At 40.5% G+C, this 20,884-nt stretch overlaps 2 protein-coding genes across 2 annotated transcripts in view; both read right to left on the bottom strand.

The window, feature by feature from the left end:
• Positions 1-694: 694 nt before the first annotated feature.
• On the bottom strand, positions 695-15,146 carry MCM6 (minichromosome maintenance complex component 6). The gene is made up of 17 exons (XM_075152725.1): positions 15,015-15,146; positions 14,109-14,255; positions 13,454-13,564; positions 12,698-12,947; positions 11,270-11,435; positions 11,038-11,183; positions 10,006-10,156; positions 9,211-9,352; positions 8,109-8,250; positions 7,860-7,967; positions 7,099-7,254; positions 5,892-6,020; positions 4,643-4,804; positions 3,372-3,507; positions 2,933-3,100; positions 1,850-1,989; positions 695-1,220 (listed from the first exon to the last, which is right to left on the bottom strand). The coding sequence occupies exons 1-17, from the start codon at positions 15,122-15,124 to the stop codon at positions 1,107-1,109; spliced, it is 2,478 nt and encodes an 825-aa protein (XP_075008826.1). The 5' UTR covers positions 15,125-15,146; the 3' UTR covers positions 695-1,106.
• Positions 15,147-19,526: 4,380 nt separating this feature from the next.
• Positions 19,527-20,884, bottom strand: part of DARS1 (aspartyl-tRNA synthetase 1) — a 41,473-nt gene continuing 40,115 nt past the window's right edge. Inside the window, exon 16 of the mRNA XM_075152724.1 lies at positions 19,527-20,182. Within this exon, the coding sequence (XP_075008825.1) occupies positions 20,091-20,182 (92 nt within the window). The 3' untranslated portion in view covers positions 19,527-20,090. The remainder of the gene's footprint in view (positions 20,183-20,884) is intronic.

Genomic DNA, 20,884 nt, shown 5'->3' with positions numbered 1-20,884 from the left:
AGGCATCTCTCTCCAAAGCTGGGAGAGACTAACAGGAAAAAAGAAACTGTCTTACAAACCAGCTCCATTTCTGGACCTGCTTCAGAAACAGTTATTTCACACTATTTATACTTAAAATATATAGCTTTGGTATCTTTCATGCTATTACAAATGTTTCTTAGGTGCTGGTATCAGGTTGACAAGACAAATATTCAGGTATTTTTAATTCTTAATAGATTATTTAATAATCCCATAGCATACAGCAAATAATTGAGAATGACAGATTTAAGTAAAATTTTCTTACAGAAAAATCTACAAACAAGTTTACAAATATAGCCTTAAAAATCCCTCACAAATGATGGCAGTTTTCAATTCACTTACAAGTCAAGACATTCATCAAGATGGGGGTTTCTGACCTCCTGACTTAAAGCCTTGCTTTGGGCTTGGCTATTTCCAATTTTCTACTTTACATATGCAACAGGAGCATACGCATCTTTAGTCCATCTAAAAAGAAAGAGAAGCAATCAGAGTTTCTCAATATCCATTGCTGGAAGTTAAAAAAACTTCTTAAAAACCAGCATCTGTCATCCAGGAAATTTAATCTTTTTTAAGACACTAAACATTTAGATCACTATTTTTTCAGCCTCAAAGCGTAGGCATAGAAAATAGCAATCCCGCACATGAGTGACAACAAATCCACCCCCAGACATCTCCAGACATTTAATGATCTTTTATTTATGTTAATAAGAAAAACAGTAAAAACCTATAGTATAAAATATCTACTAAATACAATAGAAGAACAATGCAAAATTCCTCTCATTTAAAACAGAAGCATCTACATAGCTTGATGCTGAAAAGAGCTATTGAATGATTCTCCTCTGCATCTGGATGATGGCATTGAAACCCAGAATTAATAATGAAGCTAATATATGTGTCCCATTTCTTTAAAAACTTTCCAGGTATGCTCAGTGTAAATGAGCAATCATATATTACTAACCGCACATTGGTGCATTCCACAGTAAAGCATTCATAGGAATTTAAGATGTTAGCTCTACAGCAACCCTTGCAAGAAAAGAATGCATTTTCCAACATGTAACTAGTCAGCTCTACAATCCAGTTCCCAGCCCTTAGTCTTCCAGCAGATAGTTTGGGTTGACAACCAGGTACGGATCTTCATCAAAAGTCTCCTCTTCTCTGGATCCTCTCAGTCCTGACTGGGACAGTTCTATCAGAATGTGGTCCTGCAACAGACAAAAATTTGTATTCAAACAAGAATAGAAAGGTTTGTTTGTACTTTTTGAAAGGCATCTCCTTTTTATACTGGTAGCACCTCTTATTGATGAATTATTTAACCTTTTTAATTGTGAACTCCCTCTTTATCAGGTTCCTAATCTTAACAATTAGGTTCAGTGGAAATCTCTTATATGTTGTATGCTTTCTAGGAACACTTCAATCTAGTGGTTTTGTACCTTTAAAAGTGAGAAGTATTTTATATTTTCATACTTTTTCCTCCAAACTGCCCTAGTCCCTCCGTGACTCAAAGCTACCCATGGAATAAAGTGTTGTTTGTATTTCTGTATCCTAATGTATAACTAACACTATAGAAATACCGAAAAATATCACGTACACTTCTGTAGGGACATAATATGGCACTTTGAACTTTTACTTATACACATGTCTAATTTATTTCATTGTTTTCTCTATAATTATTTTTAACAGGTATTAAACAAAGAAGGCATTTATACTGCATGTCAATAACACGGAAGCACAAAAGATATTTCTCCTATAAATCAGGAATTAAATTAAAAATGAATCACTGCACTATATAAGTTAAAACCCTTTTTCACTATCCACACATCTCTATACATACATAATGTGTAAGTCGGTGAATGACTCTCTCTATGATCTTCTTTTTATTTATTAGTTCTTCTTCAGATTCTATTTCAGATTCAATTTCCTTTAGATACCAATTAATAAGTTCACTCTTCTTTAATGATGAATCGTCCTCTTCTGCAAAGAAAATAATTTGCATAAACACAGCATCAGTAAGATACCATTCAAACCGTAAGAGAAAAGGATTTGTATGTTAACATTTACAATGCTGAAGAGAGAAATATGCTTTTTAAGATGTTTAAGAAACATCAGACTTTCTTCTGTTTCTTAAATCATGTTTTGTACAGGAAGCTGTTGTATCATGGTTTAATTGGAGATTTTTAGATTGAGTATTGATGCTTTCAGTTCTATGCATCCAAGCGGCTTACAAATTAAATGAGCAGCGTAGCAATTACATCAGCCTTCAGCTTCAAGAAAACATAGTCATAAGGACTCGTACAACTTTCCTCTAAGTAAGGGCAAAGGAAAATCACTGTCACGCAAAACCAAAGAAGTCATCCTCCTACATGTACTCAGCTTTTTGAACAGATATTGTAGTCTCCACACCCTTCCAAAAACTTCATCGCATTGGTGTATGCTAGGAGACAACTGCTGCATTTCATTACAGAAGTAGCCTCATTGCAACTGAAATATTTAATCTCCCCACGAAATGATGCAGCCATTTGTACTTAGCATACTGGTTAAGTACATACTTTAGGCTGTGGTTGTTGGCATACATTAAAGCTCTTGCTACAGTTTTCATTGCTGCTGACTCTTCTAGATAGGTTAAACCAGCATATGCTACAAATCCTTTTCTGGATCTGCTGTGTTGACATGCTCCTCGACTTACTGGGTTTTGACAAATGACTAAGATACCAGAGCTAGAAAGTCCAAGAAGTCATATCAAGTCATACCAAGTATCATCAGATGTAGTATAACCACATGTGTACAGGTTCACACCTGACCTAACAAGTTTGGTGTTTCAGCAGGAGTGAAAATCCCAAGTGCAACAGCATGAGATGTAGCAACAGTCGCTCCCTGAACTCAGGGTCTGCTGTCTTTTTAATAAACAAATTCTTACCTTCCTCTGCTTTCCTGAGGTGCAGCACCAGGAGATTAGAAATTCGCCGATACTCAGAGAAGCCCAGTCTAAGAGAAGCTTTGGGTGCGGCATCCTTGTTCATGTCCTCAGAATGGCCGTTGATCCCATTCACAAGACCATTGACCCCAGCTGGAGCTTCTGCCTCACCTGTTTGGACACATGCCCGGGTTTAAATCTGTAACATCTTTTAACTGTTTAATACTCTGAGCCACTGAAAAGTGTTGCATTGACCAACCAGGTGAGTGGACCCACAAGGAGGCTGAAGAAGTAAGAGAGTTAAGACCAGGAGTCAAGATTCCTAGACCTTATTAGATTAGAAATAGGTGAGAAACCGAACAGAAGCATATACTCAAACAAGGTAAGCTGTAAAGACTGGAAGTACTTCCCCCTTTGAAAAAATTCTCTACAAGTAATTTACCATTGACTCCATCTTGGTCCTCTTGATCCTCCATTTGCTGTTCATCATCTTGGTCTAAATTGATGTCAGGAGTCTCAACTCTAATGATGGACTTATTTAAAAGCCTGAAAGCTTCCTTCACATGTTTCGGGTGAACCTGGGGAAGATTTGAAAAAACATGTATTAAATAGGCATGGTGGCTCTTCTAGTATTAAAAGCTTTTTTTCCCAATAGCTCCAGAAACTCACCTCTGACTCTGATGAAGGGTCTTTCTACCCATCTCACCTGACTAATCCTAAGCAGTAAAGACTCTGCAAGTCAAATGATATCCCACTACAAGTACTCTGAGTTCACGCAAGGTTATAGAGGGAATAAAAGCAGCCTAATGAATCTTTCAGGCTTTAGTGATCATGTGGAGTCGATAAAATTTTCACTTAAGCCAAGAACATTTTGAAGAAAGATCAGTGGAGCAAGAAACATGAAAGAAATGGGTCTGAACAGAAACAATATGAAAAAAAAAAATGTAATTAATGAGACTCTCCTCTGGAATTGAAAAGCAGAAACTGGAAAAACCATCTCTAGCTCTGCCATAAGCTAAAAGCTATCTGATTCCTTATAAGCTGAATTTAATTAAAAAGAACCCAGTGGGTGTCCTTCTTACACAATCAGTGAGCAAGTTTCCATCACTGCATGTGTCACAAAACCCCTAATCAACATTTCAAAAGGCCTGCTGAGTTTTAAAGCAGGGACTAGATGGATAGTAGTCATACTACAGTTAATAGCCATAACACAATACACATTTCAACATTGGTTGATGTGAGGAGGAGTTCAGATCACAAATACAGGTACTCTTAGGGAGGTTCAGATACTTTGATGAACTTTGGCTTTTTAGATTGCAGATGGAAGAGAGCTGTGAGAGATTACAAACTACGTAAGATTAGGAGAGACACTACCAACAGCCCTGGCTGATACTAATAGATGATTGTTCTTCCTATTCGTCATGATTTGACAAGTAACAGGCTGAGAGTGCTGATACAACTGTAATGCAAACACATGTATGTTCTCAGTCTGGACCAGCTGATTTCAGTTTTACAAGACATACCTTAGAAACAGCATTTCTGGCCTACAAATTCAGACTGAGTACGACCACATCACAAGTGAAAACATGATCCGAGCTCTCCTCCTCACCCACAGGATTTAAACATGTACAATACCATAGTCAAATAGCAAAGCCAGAACTCCCACAACATTTATATAAACATTTATACAAACGTTCATCAAAAACCTGATACCTCATCACAGCAGTGCATACGGGCCATAGCTTCAGACAGCCGAATCATGCTTTCCAACTGTCGCACTGTGATTCTCCAGGACGACTTTGTCACTCCAGAGCCATCACGCTGCCGTAGTCGTTTATACTGCTCCACTATAAAGTCCTCAGACTCCTTAGATATCTTCATGACATAAGACAGTATGACAGTTTGCCAAGGTAAAAATATTAAAGTTTATTCTTCTTGCACTAGAGTGGCAGTTCCCAGATTTTTCTGTACCAGCTACTGCTTTTTCTCTGAAATATTCTATGCTATACACATACTATACATAAATATAATGACAATCATATTATGTTAAAATTATATTGTAATAATGATTACAGTAACAATGAGATTACAATAAGTACATTGAAGTATTTATTTTACAGCAGATTTTTTATATAATTTCTATTTTTCTGTTCCACCGACTTGCTTTTGGTCATAATTCATGTCTGTCTCTACTAGATTGTTCTATGTTTATTTGCCTTTCATTCTGCATGCAAACACACACACACAAGCATACACTCGATATACTACAGCTTTGTGTACATGTTTTTTAGCCTGAGTCTATCTACACGTACACAGATCCAGCCAGAAAACAAACTCCCCACCACATTGAAATGAAATGGAGTTTTCAAAATTCTGTAAGGGAGAGTGTCCTCTCCTTCCATTTGAGAAGAACTACACTAGAAGAACTTCTGAAAAATCTAACACACAGCCCATCCAAGCTGCTATTTGGAATGAACACAAAAATTTGTACTTAAAGCAGTTTCTCATGTTCTTTGTTACCACAAAGAAAGCAAAGAAATATTGAGGAGCAATATCCTTTTAAAATAAAGACAAACAAACTGTTTGATTAAGCAATAAGTCAATAAAACACAAAAATCTCTGCAGCAGCCGTGCTGAATAACCCATGCCCTTGAGGTATGAGAAAGCTATGAAATGACCCCTCAATCATTCTAGACAGAGGTTAAGAACTGCCACCAAAGCAGTTAAGACTACTGATTATAACAGTCTCAGCTAGGCTGGCTGGGTTTCTGGAGTTCAAAAAAAAAGAGTACACGGCTCCAAAATATGCTATGTTTCTAGATAATAACTGAGTTTACGGCTCCTTTCTTGAGAGAACACTACACTAAGTGTCATTGCATTTGCCGGAAAAAGGCATGCCACAGAGTGACTGTTCCTTTGGACCTCCTCTTGCAGAACAACTTACACAGGAAAGTAGAATTACCTTTGGTTTAAACTGCCTTGCAAACAGCAGATACCTTCTGATATCATCTAATGAGTAGACACGATCAACAGATTCTTCTACTCTGGAATGCAGATCCACTATGCGTCTGGCAATGGCATAATCTGTAACCTGGGATATTATTGCTCTGTCAGATCACTTTCACAACATCAGCCAAATATCAAAACAATAGCTATATTCTTCCTTCCCATTCCCCTCCCTCACTTGCACTCCTCATGGCAGAGCTAGTCTTTCCAGAAGCCAGATTCTCTGCCGGAAGATTGAGGAGAACACCCTGGAGGTTTTTAATACAAGGAAACATAGCAGAGAAGGGATAAAAGGCAGTTTTAGGATTTATAAGCTTTTGGAACTCTCCTGGGTTACAAGTTAGCCATAGAAGAGGCAGAAAGCAGCACTTTGCGGCGTGGGAACAGCCTTCTTCCTTTTCAGCCTACTCTGTCTCTTTCATCAGTCCCTTCTCAATTAGACAATCACTCTGAGTAAAACGGTGGAGAGAATAGTGCTGAACCAACATTAATCTCCGTATCTCATGCATTCCCAAGGCAAATGCCACATAGACAGGTGGTAGCACTCTTAGCCTTAGTGACCAGCGATTCGTAAAAATGACTAATGGAGTTAAGTTTGCAGGTCAATTCACTACAAGATGAAAAGGCAGTATCCTTGTATTCAGCACAGCATGTTCAAATTTGTACTGCCAGCTTTTAACTTTGCAGACAGAGAAGGAAAGCAGAAGCAAGACACTCTCATGAGATCAGCTTCACCTAAAATTGCAGAGGACCACCAAGAGGGTCAGCGGGCAGGAGCACATGATGTATGAGGAGAAGCTGAAAGAACTGGGTCTGTTCAGCTTGAAAAGAAAGCAACTGCCTCATTGGCGAGTATAGATGTGATGGAGCCAGATTGTTCCTAGAAGTACAGATTGACAAGAGGCAACCAACACAAACTGAACCATGAGAAATTCTGATTAGATATGAAAGTTATTATTATTTTTTAAACACATGAGAGTTGTCAAACATTGCAGTAGGGGCCTAGAGAGGCTGCAGAATCTCCATCCTTGGAGATACTCAAAACTCACCAGGTCAAAGTCTTGGCAACCTGTTCTCAGTGATCTGCTTTGAGTGTGAGGTTAGACTAGAGACCTCCAGAGGTCTTTTCTGACATAAATTATTCTACAATTCCTTAAAAGTACCTCATTACATTCATCCACAAGGATGAAGAAGAGATCGAAGCGAGACATGATGGGAGCCGACAGGTTTATATTCTGTTTCAGTGACTTGGATCTGTCATAGCGCCCGCCAACTGGGTTTGCTGCAGCCAAAATGGAGGTCCTGGCATTCAGGGTAGCCTGACAATGAAAAAAAAAAATAAATAAAAAAGAAGAATTATATCTGTGACCATTTGCTAAACCAACTCATTGCAATTCGAATGGGTCAGCATAACATCTTTTAGATGGAGTTTCAATGGCGGTATTACAACAACCACTCCTCAAAAGAGCCCAAACTCTTCTAACCAGCCCTTTCGAACCAGTTCTTTGCCCCCATACACAGTATGATGGATCAATATTTTAACATTGTCACACTCTTGCCAACAATACTGAAACAAGCCCTTAAAACTGCTTTTCACAACACCCTGTTTTTAACAGTGCAAATACACACTTTACTTCTACAAACACACACAAATCTATATCCTCTTTTGGGGTTTCTTTAAGGTTAGGATTTTCCTATCTTCTGTTTCCCGTCCACTACTATCTCTTTTTTCCTTTCAGTAGCATTTCTGATCTTTTTTGGGTATGTGGCACAAAAACTTTGCAGGCAAGTGATCTCTGTCCTGCCACAGTGAGGCAGCTGCAGAGCTGACACAAAAATCTGACACATGATGCTAGATCAGTACATGTAACAAACAATCAGGCGATCATACAGACCACACAACCAGAGGAATAGCACAAGCTACCTTTACTCCTGCTTTAGTGATAGATATAGTCTGCTGCTCCATTGCTTCATGAATGGCTACTTGATCCCGCACGTCCATTTTGTCAAATTCATCAATGCAACAAACCCCCTGCAGTAGAAGAATAAAACATAATGTCACCCAAATTCAATCACTTTTGGAAAAAAAGCATCATTAAGACAATTTGGGGCTCTTTGTCATTAATCAAAACCATTCCAGGGATGCAGGAACCCCTCTAGTTCCTGGACTTACATTATCCGCCAGCATCAGTGCTCCAGCTTCAATGACAAATTCATGAGACTCTTCATCTTTTACAACAGCCGCTGTCAGACCAGCAGCACTGGAGGCTTTTCCACTGGTGTATACAGCACGAGGACTGAACTCGTCCACATGCCTATGGAGAGAACAGCGAGGAACAAACTTAAAAAGTCAGATTAAAACCTGCAGAAACAAGATAACTGTAATGCAGTACTGTTTTCAACCTCTCAGGCCAGGACGTGTTCCTTCCGTCAGGAAGCAATTAATATTTAGGTAGGCCTTCCCACCTCTAATGATCTTTGAGCAAGCCCTGGAAACTAATCCTTATCTAACTGCAGTCTATCACAGGTCTGTTACTCACCCGTAATTACACCAGCAGAAAACGTAATCCAGACCTCCTCCCACAAGTTTTCTGCTGACTTCACAAGCTAACACAGCTCCTTACGGGTCAGGTAAATGTCAGCACAAGGGAACAAATGGCTTCCTAGCAGGAAGGAGCGAGACTGACCACAGGCAGCCTAAGGCAGTTTTTGTGGTGCCTCTATGTTTCTGAGTTGCAGTGTATGCTGCAAGGACCTCAGCTTCATGGAGAACAATGCAGAGGTAAATGAACGGCATGGTAAAATAAAAACATATTAAATAGAATTTCTAATAAAAAAGCATTGTAATATAAGTTGTAGCGTAAAACATAATTATTTCTTAATTATTTTTCAGGGCTAATAGTTGTCTATTTGTCCAAAGTGTTGGACCTACCAATTTAGACTAAGCTAAAAATAGGAAAAAAAAAAAAAGTATATTCTAAGGTGTGCAATAAATTTTGTATTTTTAATATTCAATGTCTTTTGAAAATATTTGGAAATTCATACTTTCATAACTACCTAAAGAACAAAAAAAAGTCTTAATTCATTCTTTATTATTACCACAGGGGCTTGCTGAGTCTGCTTCAGCCTTGTTCAAATACTTCAACCACATCCAAACAATTCCTGGAAAATATTCTTGAATATTTTATTTCCCTTTCCTCTGTTTAACAGTACACATTTATAGCTCTAGTCACACTGGACAATATTTAAATACTGAGTTTTAATGAGATGCTTACTTTAGAAATTGACTCTTGGCTGTACTTGGATCACCAACAACACAAACATTGATGTCCCCACGCAATGAAGTGCCTTCTGAAGTGGTCTTAGGAACTCCTCCAAAAAGCATTAGCAGGACCCCACGTTTCACTTCATCATTACCTGCCCCAGAAAAGACACTCAGCTAAAAATCCAAAGAAAACACCACATTTTTCCTATTTAAAAAAAACTTCAGCCCACTAGAATTTTAGAGCATTTGGGCACGTCCGCTCAGAATTTACCTATTTGCTAAAGATCCACTAAAACTGCATTTATGTGCTTGATACAGTTTCAGGGAAGAATGACTCAGAAAGCGGCTGAATTCCTTTACGCTACAGTGGCTCAGAATATGGACCAAATTCAGCTGATCAAACTTTTCAGACATAACCAACATAAATCCTCAAACTAGCTCTGAGCCAGAAACAACTGCAAACATATACACACACATGCATGCACAACAGCATACAAGTATTTGGAACCTTTAAATCTTTGAAGGAAGCCCATATAAAATAGAGCTACATCCAACTGTCAGCTGTAGGGTTTAGTAGTAGATAATCCAATAGCAAAACCAACCATTTTGAGTAGTCTTGCAGGCCTTAATGATTAAACACAGCAAGTACTCAGGAAATAGATTCTCCTTTTCTAGCATAACCAGTGCTTGGTAGTTGGCATAGGGCTTTCAACCTTTCCCAAAATGGCAATACACGGAGAGCAAAAAGAATTAATATTTTCACAAGTGAAATCTTCCCTCTCTGAAGCAACAGCTGGAGTCTTACCATGGATAGTGGGGAAAAGGCTGGTGCACAGATTATGGTAAAGGTTCTTATCTTGGCTCATTTCAAAAACCTTTTCCCACTCTTTCACAGACATTTGGTTTTTAATGCTTTCTGCAGTCTGTTCTTCATCTCGGAGCTCTTTTCCACCAAACTAAATAAAGAAAGTAAAAAAAAAAAAAAGTAATAAAAGTAATAACATGGTCACTACTGAATGTGAGTACTGCAGACAGGAGATTACAAAAACTGGCTCTGTAAGCTGAATGGGAGGAACACATTCAGAAAAGCTGACCTTAGGCTAAGGAAGCTCATCACCTTATACCTTTAAAAACCAACAGACAATTTCCTAGGGGACGAAATCAACGGAGTGTAACTTCTTTCTGTTAGTGAGAAAAACCCAGGAGAGATGCTTGTCCAGAGATTAAAAAGAAAGTAAACCAGTATGGCTTCCTTTGGCTAAAATTTGCCTTTGTAAGCATTCTTCATGAATTGGAATTTACAAGGTCTTTCATTACTACACCTAGAAAATAACAGATGCTGGCTTTAACCTATGTGACGGTGAAGCTGCTAGCAGAATTATAGATTAAAATATCATACCATGCTAAAACCTAGCCATAGTCAGTATTACTTATTATGTTGTAGTAACATCCCAAGATGTTATGGATAAACCAGAGGGAATAAGAAGGATCGCTGTTTTCCCTGTGACAAAATGAAGCAATCGGATTTCCTGGAGGAAAAGGAAATGCTGCAGGAATGGATGAAAGCTGAATGGAAATAAATGGACCAGTTAGCTGTTTAGAATAAATTGATAACATTGGCATATAATCACATCTGTGAAAACTGCTATGAACAATAAAGACAAGAAAAAAACCTTGCTATATAAATCCAATCAGAATATAAAGACAGTCAAATGCACAGGAAGGTAGTACACATATGTACTTAAAGCTTTACCCATTCCCGCTCCCTAATTTGAGGTAAAACCATACAGAGCAGAAATCATTAATACCTTTAAGTCTATTTTCTTTCCAGACTTACCCGTGGATTTGTTGGTGCAACATAACAAGCTAGAAAGACTAGCTTATACGACAGCTCTCTGACTCCAAGGGCGCGAAGTCCTCGGATGCCTTCGGTTTCATAGCCCTCTGTCCCGCTCACCCGGGAGCCGGTTTCTGCACGTACCCCTGCCATTAGAGTGGGTGTCAGAACAGCAGTTCCCAGAATAAGCAGGAGGGACATGTCATCGAGGTCATGAGTGCTAGCAACAAACCTGGTGTTGAGAGCTGGGACACATCAGGCACGACAATCAGTGACCCTGTGAAGTCACATTTGTCACCTGCCTGAGCAGACTCCACTGCTTCTGCACGCAAGATGACTTCCACACTGCGAGGAATGCTACCACGCGGCAGCTCGGCCTGCGTCTCCTGAATGCGAACCTGGGGAGGGAGAGAATATTAAGTACTTAGCGGATGTCACCAAATTCGAAAATGCTTCAAAAGCTAAGCTGCTAATAAATACAGTAAATAGCATTTGATTGCTGCCATCCATGTCAATCATGGAATTTCTCTTACCATAAGACAACCAACCAAAAATCCCTTCACTAATCAGTATGTAAGGAGTCTTGGAGAAACTTAAGAGGATACACAGGGGCCACAATGACAATTCTGAGGGCTAGGAAAAGCAACTCGAACAGTCCAGTTAACGTGACTGACACAAAATATTATTGCAGGATGTGAAGTGCTGAGGATTTGGCAGGGTAAATCAATCTGGAAGAGCAGAACACTGCAGACACTAAAAGACACTTCTTTTCCTACTCATATAACGACTACACATGATGCACCTACAACATGAGACTAACAATGGCTTGAATAAGTGGTTTTCAGTGGCTTATTTAGACAATAAACATCATGCAATGTGGTGGTTTAACCCTAGCCAGCAACTAAACACCACACAGCCGCTTGCTCACCCCCCCACTCTGGTCAGATAGGGAGAGAATTGGGAGGGCCAAAGTGGGAAAACTCGTGGGTTGAGATAAAAACAGTTTAATAATTGAAATAAAACAAAGTAGAACAGTAGTAATAATAATAATAACAAACAACAACAATAATAGAATATAGAAAGCAGGCGATGCACAATGCAACTGCTCACCACCCACCGACCAATCCCCAGCCCATCCCCAAAGCCGCAAATCCCCTCTTCCCAGACCATGCCTCCTAGTTTATATACTGAACATGATGTCATATGGTACGGAATACCCCATTGGCCAGTTTGGGTCAGCTGTCCTAGCTATGCTCCCTCCCAGCTTCTCATGCACCGGCAGAGCATGGAAAGCCAAAAAGTCCTTGACCTGTGTAAGCACAGCTTAACAACAACTAAAGCATCAATGTGCCATCAACATCCTTCTCATACCAAACCCAAAACACAGCACTAGAAAGAAAATTAACTCTATCCCAGCTGGAACCAGGACATGCAACAAGACTGCTTTGATACTATTTATAATTTCCCATGCTTAAATATAAGCCTTCCATAGAGAGAAAGAAACTATTTGCAGAAATTCCAGTGTCTTTTCTTGAGGTCTTTTCTTGACGTTGGCAGAACCAAAATTAACTGTCTTCAATGTGTAGCAGTACAAACAACACCTTTCAACTACCACAGGAACATCATTGTTTGTCATTGTCGCCCAACCTCACCACTGTACCTTTTGGAAATCAACAAATCTTGATTTGTTTGTGTCCAGCAGGAATCTCCTTCTATTGGCACAGACTGGATTTCTGCAGATGTTTGGCTGCGTGTATTTAAATTGCTGTTCCACATCTTTAATCACTGTCTGGCAGTCGAGGCACAGGAAGGTTCCACTTACAAGCTCAGGATGGACTGGGTGGGTACGTACCACCTGTCCACTGATACGCATCAGTGAGCCAATTTTTGCTGATGTCAATTCTCGAATTCTGTTTAAAACAGAAATTCATAAGGATTAAATTCTTAAATTGAGTTGACATTTTTAGGCCCAGGGTACTACCCAAGTACTAAGATGCAACATAGTTTCATTCAGTCTGGGACTAAAGAACAGTTGTAACAGACAAAAGAAACAGAGTTACTAGAATATATTCTCATTTTATGATTTTACATAAACTTTTAGATTGATGCTAAAGGTCAAACCAATGCAAAAGTTACTTCACTGGTACTTCAAAAGCAACACACTCTAAGTATTTTTTTTTTAAATTAGAGAAGTTACATTTGTTTGTGGAATATGATGAATGTAAGTATGAGAGTGCGATTCACAAATGAAAAACTGTTTCAAATAATACGCTGCACAAGATCAGGAAACTTCATCACAATTGTATTGGTCAACTTTACATTTCACACTATATAACCAAAACATTTTCAGTATGCTTTGACATTTTTTTCCCAGTGGTAAAAATGCACAAGTTTCTGGAATTAATAATCATCTTACTTGTGTCTGGTAGGTAGATCTTGGAATGCAACATAAAAGTCCTTGTTAGAAGGAACATTTCCATGGTCTCTGGCAAAAGTCTTTACTGCTCGGCAAAGGTAAGGGTAAACCCTGAAATATGGAAAATAAGTTCAAATTTTATAGAGGCTATCAAAATGCCTTCTTTGCTTTAGACTACATCAAAGCCTTGTATCATACATTTCCAGGTTCTGGCTTTTACTGCCACATTTATGAAAGAAGACACAAAAGCTAATCCAACTATGCATTTAATGCCATTTGCTTTATTGCCTGAAAAGGGACTTTTTAAAGTCTCATTTTATGACACTTTTATCCTTGTACTAAGAACCAGACCCTCAAAATAAGCCACTGGCTCAATAAAATATTTTCAGAGCACGATGTTCTAGAGTTTATTCTGTATTCCTGTACCAACCATCTACCTCTTTATCAGAATAAATGTAATTGCCTAGTTAACTAATGGTTTCCAGAGAGGAATCCATTAAGAAATAAGTTTTGATCCAGTAAAAAAAAAATTCTTAAATGTAAGTTTTCAGGATACAGAAAGCAGATAAACCTCTCGTTTTTTATGTAACACATAAGACGTTATAGGCCTGAGACAGTAACATTGCTCAGCTCTCAGGTAATCTCTACACTTTACCTGTAAAATTCCTCCTGAATAGTGGTAGAGAGCTGCTGATTGAACTGCTCCAAATCCACAAAGCTTACAATCAACGTGTTCCGCTCTGGCCGAATCAGTTCTTCAGCATCATGCAAGTATTTGACCTCCCCATCGCTATTCTGGAACCTGAAAGTGACTCAGGAAAACGTTTCACAGTTAGGTATCAGGCTGCAATTAAATACTTCTGAATTCAGGAGAGAAAGAGAAGAAAAGGATTGCACCTTAAGGCAAGAGAAGATGGCACCCCACAGTCCCTTGCAAACGTCTTTTCCAACAATAGTTCTCCTTCGCCCCCTCGCTACATCCGTTCTGTGAACACCCCAGCACAGACACCCTGGATCTGCATTCCATACAGCTGGTTTGCCACACAGAATTTGATTTACGGTTTAACAATGACTGCACTAGGAAAACGGGTTTTGTTTTGTGTTCCTCAGGGTGATGTTAACCGTTCCCTTGTTTGCTGCTGAAGGGTCCCTCGGGAGACAAAACGTAGGGAGTCAGGCGTATTAAGGTGTAACAACCAAGCCGCAAAAGGGATTTTTAACCTGGCTGTCACCAAATTTTGTTAAAAGGGGCCAAATGCACCTAACGAACTCCCATAGAAAGCTGCTTGGGAAGGATTTTGCCAGCCAGGGGAGCACCGTGCTCCCTTCCTACGCCCCTCGCGAGGCAGACCCCTCACGGCAGAGCCGTGCCTCAGCGGCGGGCCCAGGCGATAGGAGAGCTTTTCTGATTGAAACACGAGGGATCGGGGCGATAGGCCCTGACAGGATCCCACCCTCGCCAAATGGCGGCCCCCTCTGTGAGGCGCTTGCGGCCCGCCACGGCCCACCGCCTCCTGACGGCCCCGCCCGCCCGCCGCCAGGCCCGGCCCCTCTCACTCACTCCTCTAAGAAGTCCTGGAACAACTTCTGGCACTTCTCGGCCACCTCATCGCGGAGCTGCTGGTGCTGCTGCGCCGCGCCCGCGTCCCCCGCCGCCACCGCCAGGTCCATCCCGGCCGCTGCCGCTGCCCCAGCCCCCAACCCGGCCCCACGCCGGTTCGCGCCACAGCGCACCCCACGTGCGCCGTCGCTCCGCCGCGCCGACCAATCGGCGACCGCCGGCCCGCAGAGCCCCGCCCCGCAGCCTCTGCTCCCCCTTCCCTCACGGACGTTTTCGCGCCAAAGGAGCTGAGGGCGGGGCTCGTGCCGTGGCTGCCGCGCGCGCGGCGGCCGTTGAGGGGCCGTTGGCCGAGCCCGGGGCGGCGGCAGGAGGCGGGCCCCTGCCCCGGGGAGGGGAAGGTTTAGAGAGGGTAAGCGCCGCCCGCGGCAGGATTCGGCACGGGGCGGGTGCGAGGGGGGAGGCGGCGGGACGGCCCGCCTTGCCGTCAGCCGGGAAGCATCGGGTGGCCTGGGCACCAGCCCTGGCCGCTGCCGCGCTCCCCAGCCTTGTGCGTGGGTTTCTTTGAGTGCTGTGGGGTCTGTTTGTGTCAGTAAACTTGTAAATGCTGTGGAGGACTTAAACCTGTGATAGAGGAATGCGTCCTGTAAGCACGTAGGTGTCTGCTGTGGGTGGCTTCAGCATAGTCTTTAGCTGCGGTGAACTCCTGCAGATCACTGGTTTCCCGGAGACGCAGACCAGCTACAATAACTGGAGTTAAAACTTCACTTGGTACAGCCAGGGCGATGCTGAGGAAGCACGGAGCCGTGGAAGCCCCTACACTCTGTGCAGGAGGTGTCCCGGGCAGCTTCTCGCTGACAAGACCCGCCTAGGTAGGCTGCACCTCCGGCTTCTGAAGGACTAGCCGTGGGTGAAAAGGGAGTAAATTAAAGGGCCAGGCCTTAGTTTGGACGCTTGGCTCCGTTTGTAACGTTGTGCTTACGGGTAGGATGGTATAAGGTAACGGTTGCCAACTGATGCCATGGCTGACAGCCGTTACTGAACGGCAGCTGGTGGCACATGATGCCTGCCAGCAGGAACTCTTTCAATATCTATGAAAAATTGCTTAGAATTGCTCTGCCACCTGCAAAGTCATTAATCTCTGCCTAAACTAGGAATTTTGCTGTAATTAAGGCAGCTAAGGGCTGATTCTCTCTGAGTTCTGAAACACTTTAAAAAGCGCTAGCTGCACAAGCTTCCTGCAGTAGTGTTATTTCATGTTGTGGCACACTTGCCATGTAGTGAACAGAGACTTGTCTTAATTGCAAAATGGTAAAGGCTGCCTGGCAATTTGGTTTTTTGGGTGTAAAAAGATTCAACTCTGCACAGTTCGCTCACTTTTCACTGCAGAGGTCAGAGTAGAGGTTCTGGATGGGTTAGTCTTTTTTGAATGTTGGTATTATTTTAATGCAGATTGTTGTGCTTTGGTACATAATTACAGCTTTTTGAGGGTTGGGGTTTTTTGTTGTTTTTTTTTCTTTTTGAAGATGGCTAAGGGCTAAAGAGGTGGCAAAGTCGAAGAAAAACTGTGCAACTGTTTACAATTTATCCTATGCTTACATGCTCTTTTAAATTAAAAAAAATAGTAGAACTAACCTGATAACTTTTAAAAAACTTGCAGTGAACAAATTCCATATTTTGTGAGATCATATTAGCAAAAATGTGCACAGGCGCAAGTTGGTTGTGAGGCTTGTTTATTTTAAAAGAAATAATAATTCACCCTAGATAATTTCTGCTGGTTTTTCATAATTTCTCTCTACCAAAAAAGTATCTACCCCCACCCTGCATGCAAATAATGATACTACCCAAACAAGGAACAGTAAATAATTAAAATCTGTTTGGGCAAATTGCATACTCCAGAGATGGTTGTCAAGAAAACATGCTATTTTTCCAGGCGCTCTCATTCTGGCACACAGGAAGATGCTCAAAGGGGACCCATTGCTGGCTGCAGGGTGTATGGGAGGAGCCGTGCAGGTGCATGGGGTGGAAGTTAAAAGTGGACTCCCATGGCCTGAATGAAATCATGCCACCGCACGGGACATGCTGGAACCCCCGTGTGAACTGGAGTCCAAGGCAGCCAAGTGGTGTGCCAATGCGTCCTCCTCCACCCCTTTGGCAGCAGAGTGCAGGCCAAAGTTTGCTTTCACATGGAGGGGTGTCCAATACACCTGGAATTGACTGGCCCGGGGTGCAAGCACAAAGTTTTCCTGCTTTTACTCTTCCTTTTCTCTTCCCCTATCCCACTGGGCAGGGAGCAAGCTGTGGTGCTTAGCTGCCCATCGGGGTTAACCCCCAACAGGTGTGTGCGGCCATGGGGAACCAGCCCTGCACTTTGCTTCCAAAAGAACAACCCGAGTCCTCTTTCCTGCTTGGCAGATTCAGAGCGCTCAGTGAACACAGATGGGTTTTCACAGGAAAATGTTTTAGTTAAACTGCAGAAGCAAACTGAGGCTTTGAGATGACTCCCTGGCTATTCCTTACCAATACCCTTTTTCATTCCTTCGTTTAAAAAATGGCACAATTGTAATTACCATCTGTGTATTATTAAAGAAGAAAAAAAAAAAAACAACATTTTAACTGGTGGAGAAGCAGCAGCAATGTGGACTTGTAAAACTTCCTGCAAGTTACTGGAAATAAAGAACTATACATGTTTGACTTTTCCAGAACTACCAAACCGGAGTCGCTACCTATCAAAGCAACATAAAGTTCTGAAATTACTATTTGCAGGGTTTCAGACTAAGTTCTAACAATGTGCAGCTCCCACTAAAGTATCCAGTTAAGATTACATTCAGGACAAATACATTTTGCATTTTGATTTATGATCATAATTATTTTCAGTTAGCTAAGAAAAACTGCCTGATTCTCCATACAAAGGAATCAGGGTCTCCATCCGAATTCTTGTTCTTGTGCAGCTACTGTGAATAAATCAAACTACAACATGAGCTCGAACAACTCTTAACAGAATTGGGATAAGCACAGTTGTTACAGGAATGTATGCACAAAACTTGCTGCCAAATCTAAACCAAGAAACATCATCCTTAGAATATTTTTTTTGTTGGCATGAAATGTAAGTCAATAATTTTGCTCCTTATTAGAAGGATGTGCTTCTGATGTGGAATACATTACCAGTTCCATATGAACAAAAGTAATTAAATTAAATTAATTCCAGTTGGCTTAGCTGAATAAACAGCTGTTTTGAAACTTGGATTCGTCAGTAATAAGTCTGTGACGATAAGCTGTGTTTATAATCCACTTAGCTTTGTAAAGTACAGCTGGGTACACTGTAAGATTTTAAAGTTAATGATTTGGGGAAGATTCCATGGTAAATTAATTACAACAGACTCATAAGCAAAGCTGCAAAGTGTGTTATTCCTTGAATTGTATGACTTCTAAACAAAGTTTAACTTTTACATTTCCAGTACTTTACCTAACTGACCTTTAGTATGATTGTTTTATAATGGAGAACTCGTCACAAAACATTAAAATTAAGTCTTGTTCAATGGCAGCTGCAAAAGATGATTTGCCCTTTTGTGAAATTCTACACAATTTATACACAGCCTCACTGACCTTTTTGTAGCATAACCAATATGTGACTTCTCTGACATTTAAAAATCAAGGTAGCAACAATAACAGTCTGTCTAAACCGCACCTCCTATTGAAAGCTCTTTATCATGTAAAATGCTAAGCAAAAATTAAGTCAGGAATTACGAATATGTGTGAGTATTAGAGTAACTCTACTGCAGTGCTCAAGTAAGGAATTTAATCCTTTGCTCTTTGGCATCCACACTTAAAAAAATGTTTTAAATTTGAAAAACCAACTACCAGATGAAGTCCATAAAAGGAAGTTTCAAATACACTGGTTCCTCTCCAAATGCAGGGCACATCCTTTGGGTTGGGAGGAAGAGGAGGAGAAGTAGCTTTGCACATCACTGCAAATTGAGGAGGTTCAAGTAGGTGATTCACTTGAGAAAAAGGATGTCTAGAAAGAATTTTAGAAGTATTCTGACTTACAGAAACACCCTATTTCTCTAAATGTACAACAGTTGGGCTGTTCACAGCATTTATAAATGAAAAAAACCTGAAATAGGTTGGCTTACATTATTTACTTTTCTTTCATTGGCAATAGATACATGAAACCCTTGCTGATTTGTTTTGTTTGTTATCCTAGAGGTTGGGTCAGGCAGAAAAACACATGACCTGCTATCAAACTCACCGTCCATTTATTTTTTGAGAATATTATCTATCCCCTGTGTATTCCACAAGTATGTGTAACCTTCTATCCATTCTCAAATAGTAACATAAAATAAAGAACGGGCCTATGGCTTGTATACAACTTTCACAAAAAGAGAAAGAAAATAGAACGAAAATAAATTTAAACTTTAGGCAGTTATTGCATCATTTAAAAAAAAAAACCCAACCCTTATCGATTAATGATTATCTTGTGAGGATACAAAGCAAAAACCAGAAAGACAGATATTGTATCTAATTTACTTTGAGAGATTTATTGCAATTTATTTTCACAACTTCATATGAAGACTTTGTTAAGACTGTTGTTGTTCTCACCTGCTTCTCTACCTGACACTCATATAAATTAACAATTGGCTCATTTCCTCCTGATTTTTAAATTGCAAGCATCCAGTTATTTTAGCTTTGAGCCAATTCTGTACTTCAGAATATTCAATCTTGCTGACATAAGTTAAAAATGCAGAATTTTCATTGCATAATTTATTAAAATGTTTAGAAATATGATACAATTTAATATGACACTAGAGTACTAACTCAAAGTATCACATTTCCATTAAAAATGTGCACAGTCTCGTACAATACAAAGAGTCTTGATCTGTTAAAATATTTTCCTTTAAATAAAGAGCTAAGGATAAAAAAAATTATTGTGGCACTTTAGTAAATGTGTTTTTTTTTTTTCTTTATTGCATATTATAATGCTCAAATCAATACAGGCTCATCAGTACCAGGGGATATGCTTGCAATCGTATCATATTTGCAGGGCAAATAATCTCAAACTTTCAAAAGCAGCTCATGTTAGGGTGTTAGCCGTTTAGGATCCCGTGGGAACATGGAGGTCTGACGAACATTATGCAGCCCTAGGTACAGCATGGTTACTCTTTCCAGCCCTACAACAGATGAAAAAAAACCACATCAGTATAGTCAGTCTTTTGTTCAAAACTCTTAAGAAGCTAAAGGTAGTTTATACCTACAGCCAGCCTCACGTAGTAGTGTGACCAAAGACTGAGATGTGTGCATTAGCACGTCCAACTACGGAAAGGAGCTAGATCCAAAAATTAGGGATTTTACATACAGTGCCGTCTGCCACGACACAGACTTCATGTGGAACGTGTATCAATAAGCAATGGTACTGAAGACTCAAGCCTGCTCTGAATCACTTCAGACTTTCAAGAAAAATGGTGTAGAAAATGGAAATGGGAGGTGGGTAAGCGGGAGAACTGTATCTTGAATACAAGTAACAGAACTATAGTCCAAAGCAGTCTTAACAGCTTCAGAGTAAGAGACGTTAAGTGCCATAAGCAACTACAGTAAAAACCTACAGTTTTGGGGAATTTTATCCCAAACCCTCTACAGTACAAAAATGTAGGTTCAGCAATACATACCCGTGTAACTATCTGCTGATATCTTTATTATAATAAATATTTCACTGATCATTGTGTTCTTTCTTCCTGAAATCTTAGAGGTTATGTGTGTACTGTGGAACGTGGAAGGACTTCCTAATCCATGGGGCTACATATGCACCCCTGCCATGCCGAGATGAAACGCAGATGCATACTAGTTTTCACACACTGCTCTCCTATGCTAAGGTT

Source organism: Calonectris borealis, chromosome 6 (assembly GCF_964195595.1).
Source record: "Calonectris borealis chromosome 6, bCalBor7.hap1.2, whole genome shotgun sequence".
Classification (NCBI taxonomy): Eukaryota; Metazoa; Chordata; class Aves; order Procellariiformes; family Procellariidae; genus Calonectris; species Calonectris borealis.
The sequence above is the reverse complement of the archived record's forward strand: the minus strand, read 5'-3'. Positions and strand labels throughout refer to the sequence as shown.

Excerpts from the sequence above, each read along its gene's own strand:
- MCM6 (XM_075152725.1), bottom strand. The coding sequence starts at position 15,124 with ATGGACCTGGCGGTGGCGGCGGGGGACGCGGGCGCGGCGCAGCAGCAC. Across the intron at positions 7,968-8,108 it reads CACTGATGCTGGCGGATAAT|GGGGTTTGTTGCATTGATGA; the intron begins GTAAGTCCAGGA and ends CTTCTACTGCAG. Across the intron at positions 3,101-3,371 it reads GGACCAAGATGGAGTCAATG|GTGAGGCAGAAGCTCCAGCT; the intron begins GTAAATTACTTG and ends GTGTCCAAACAG.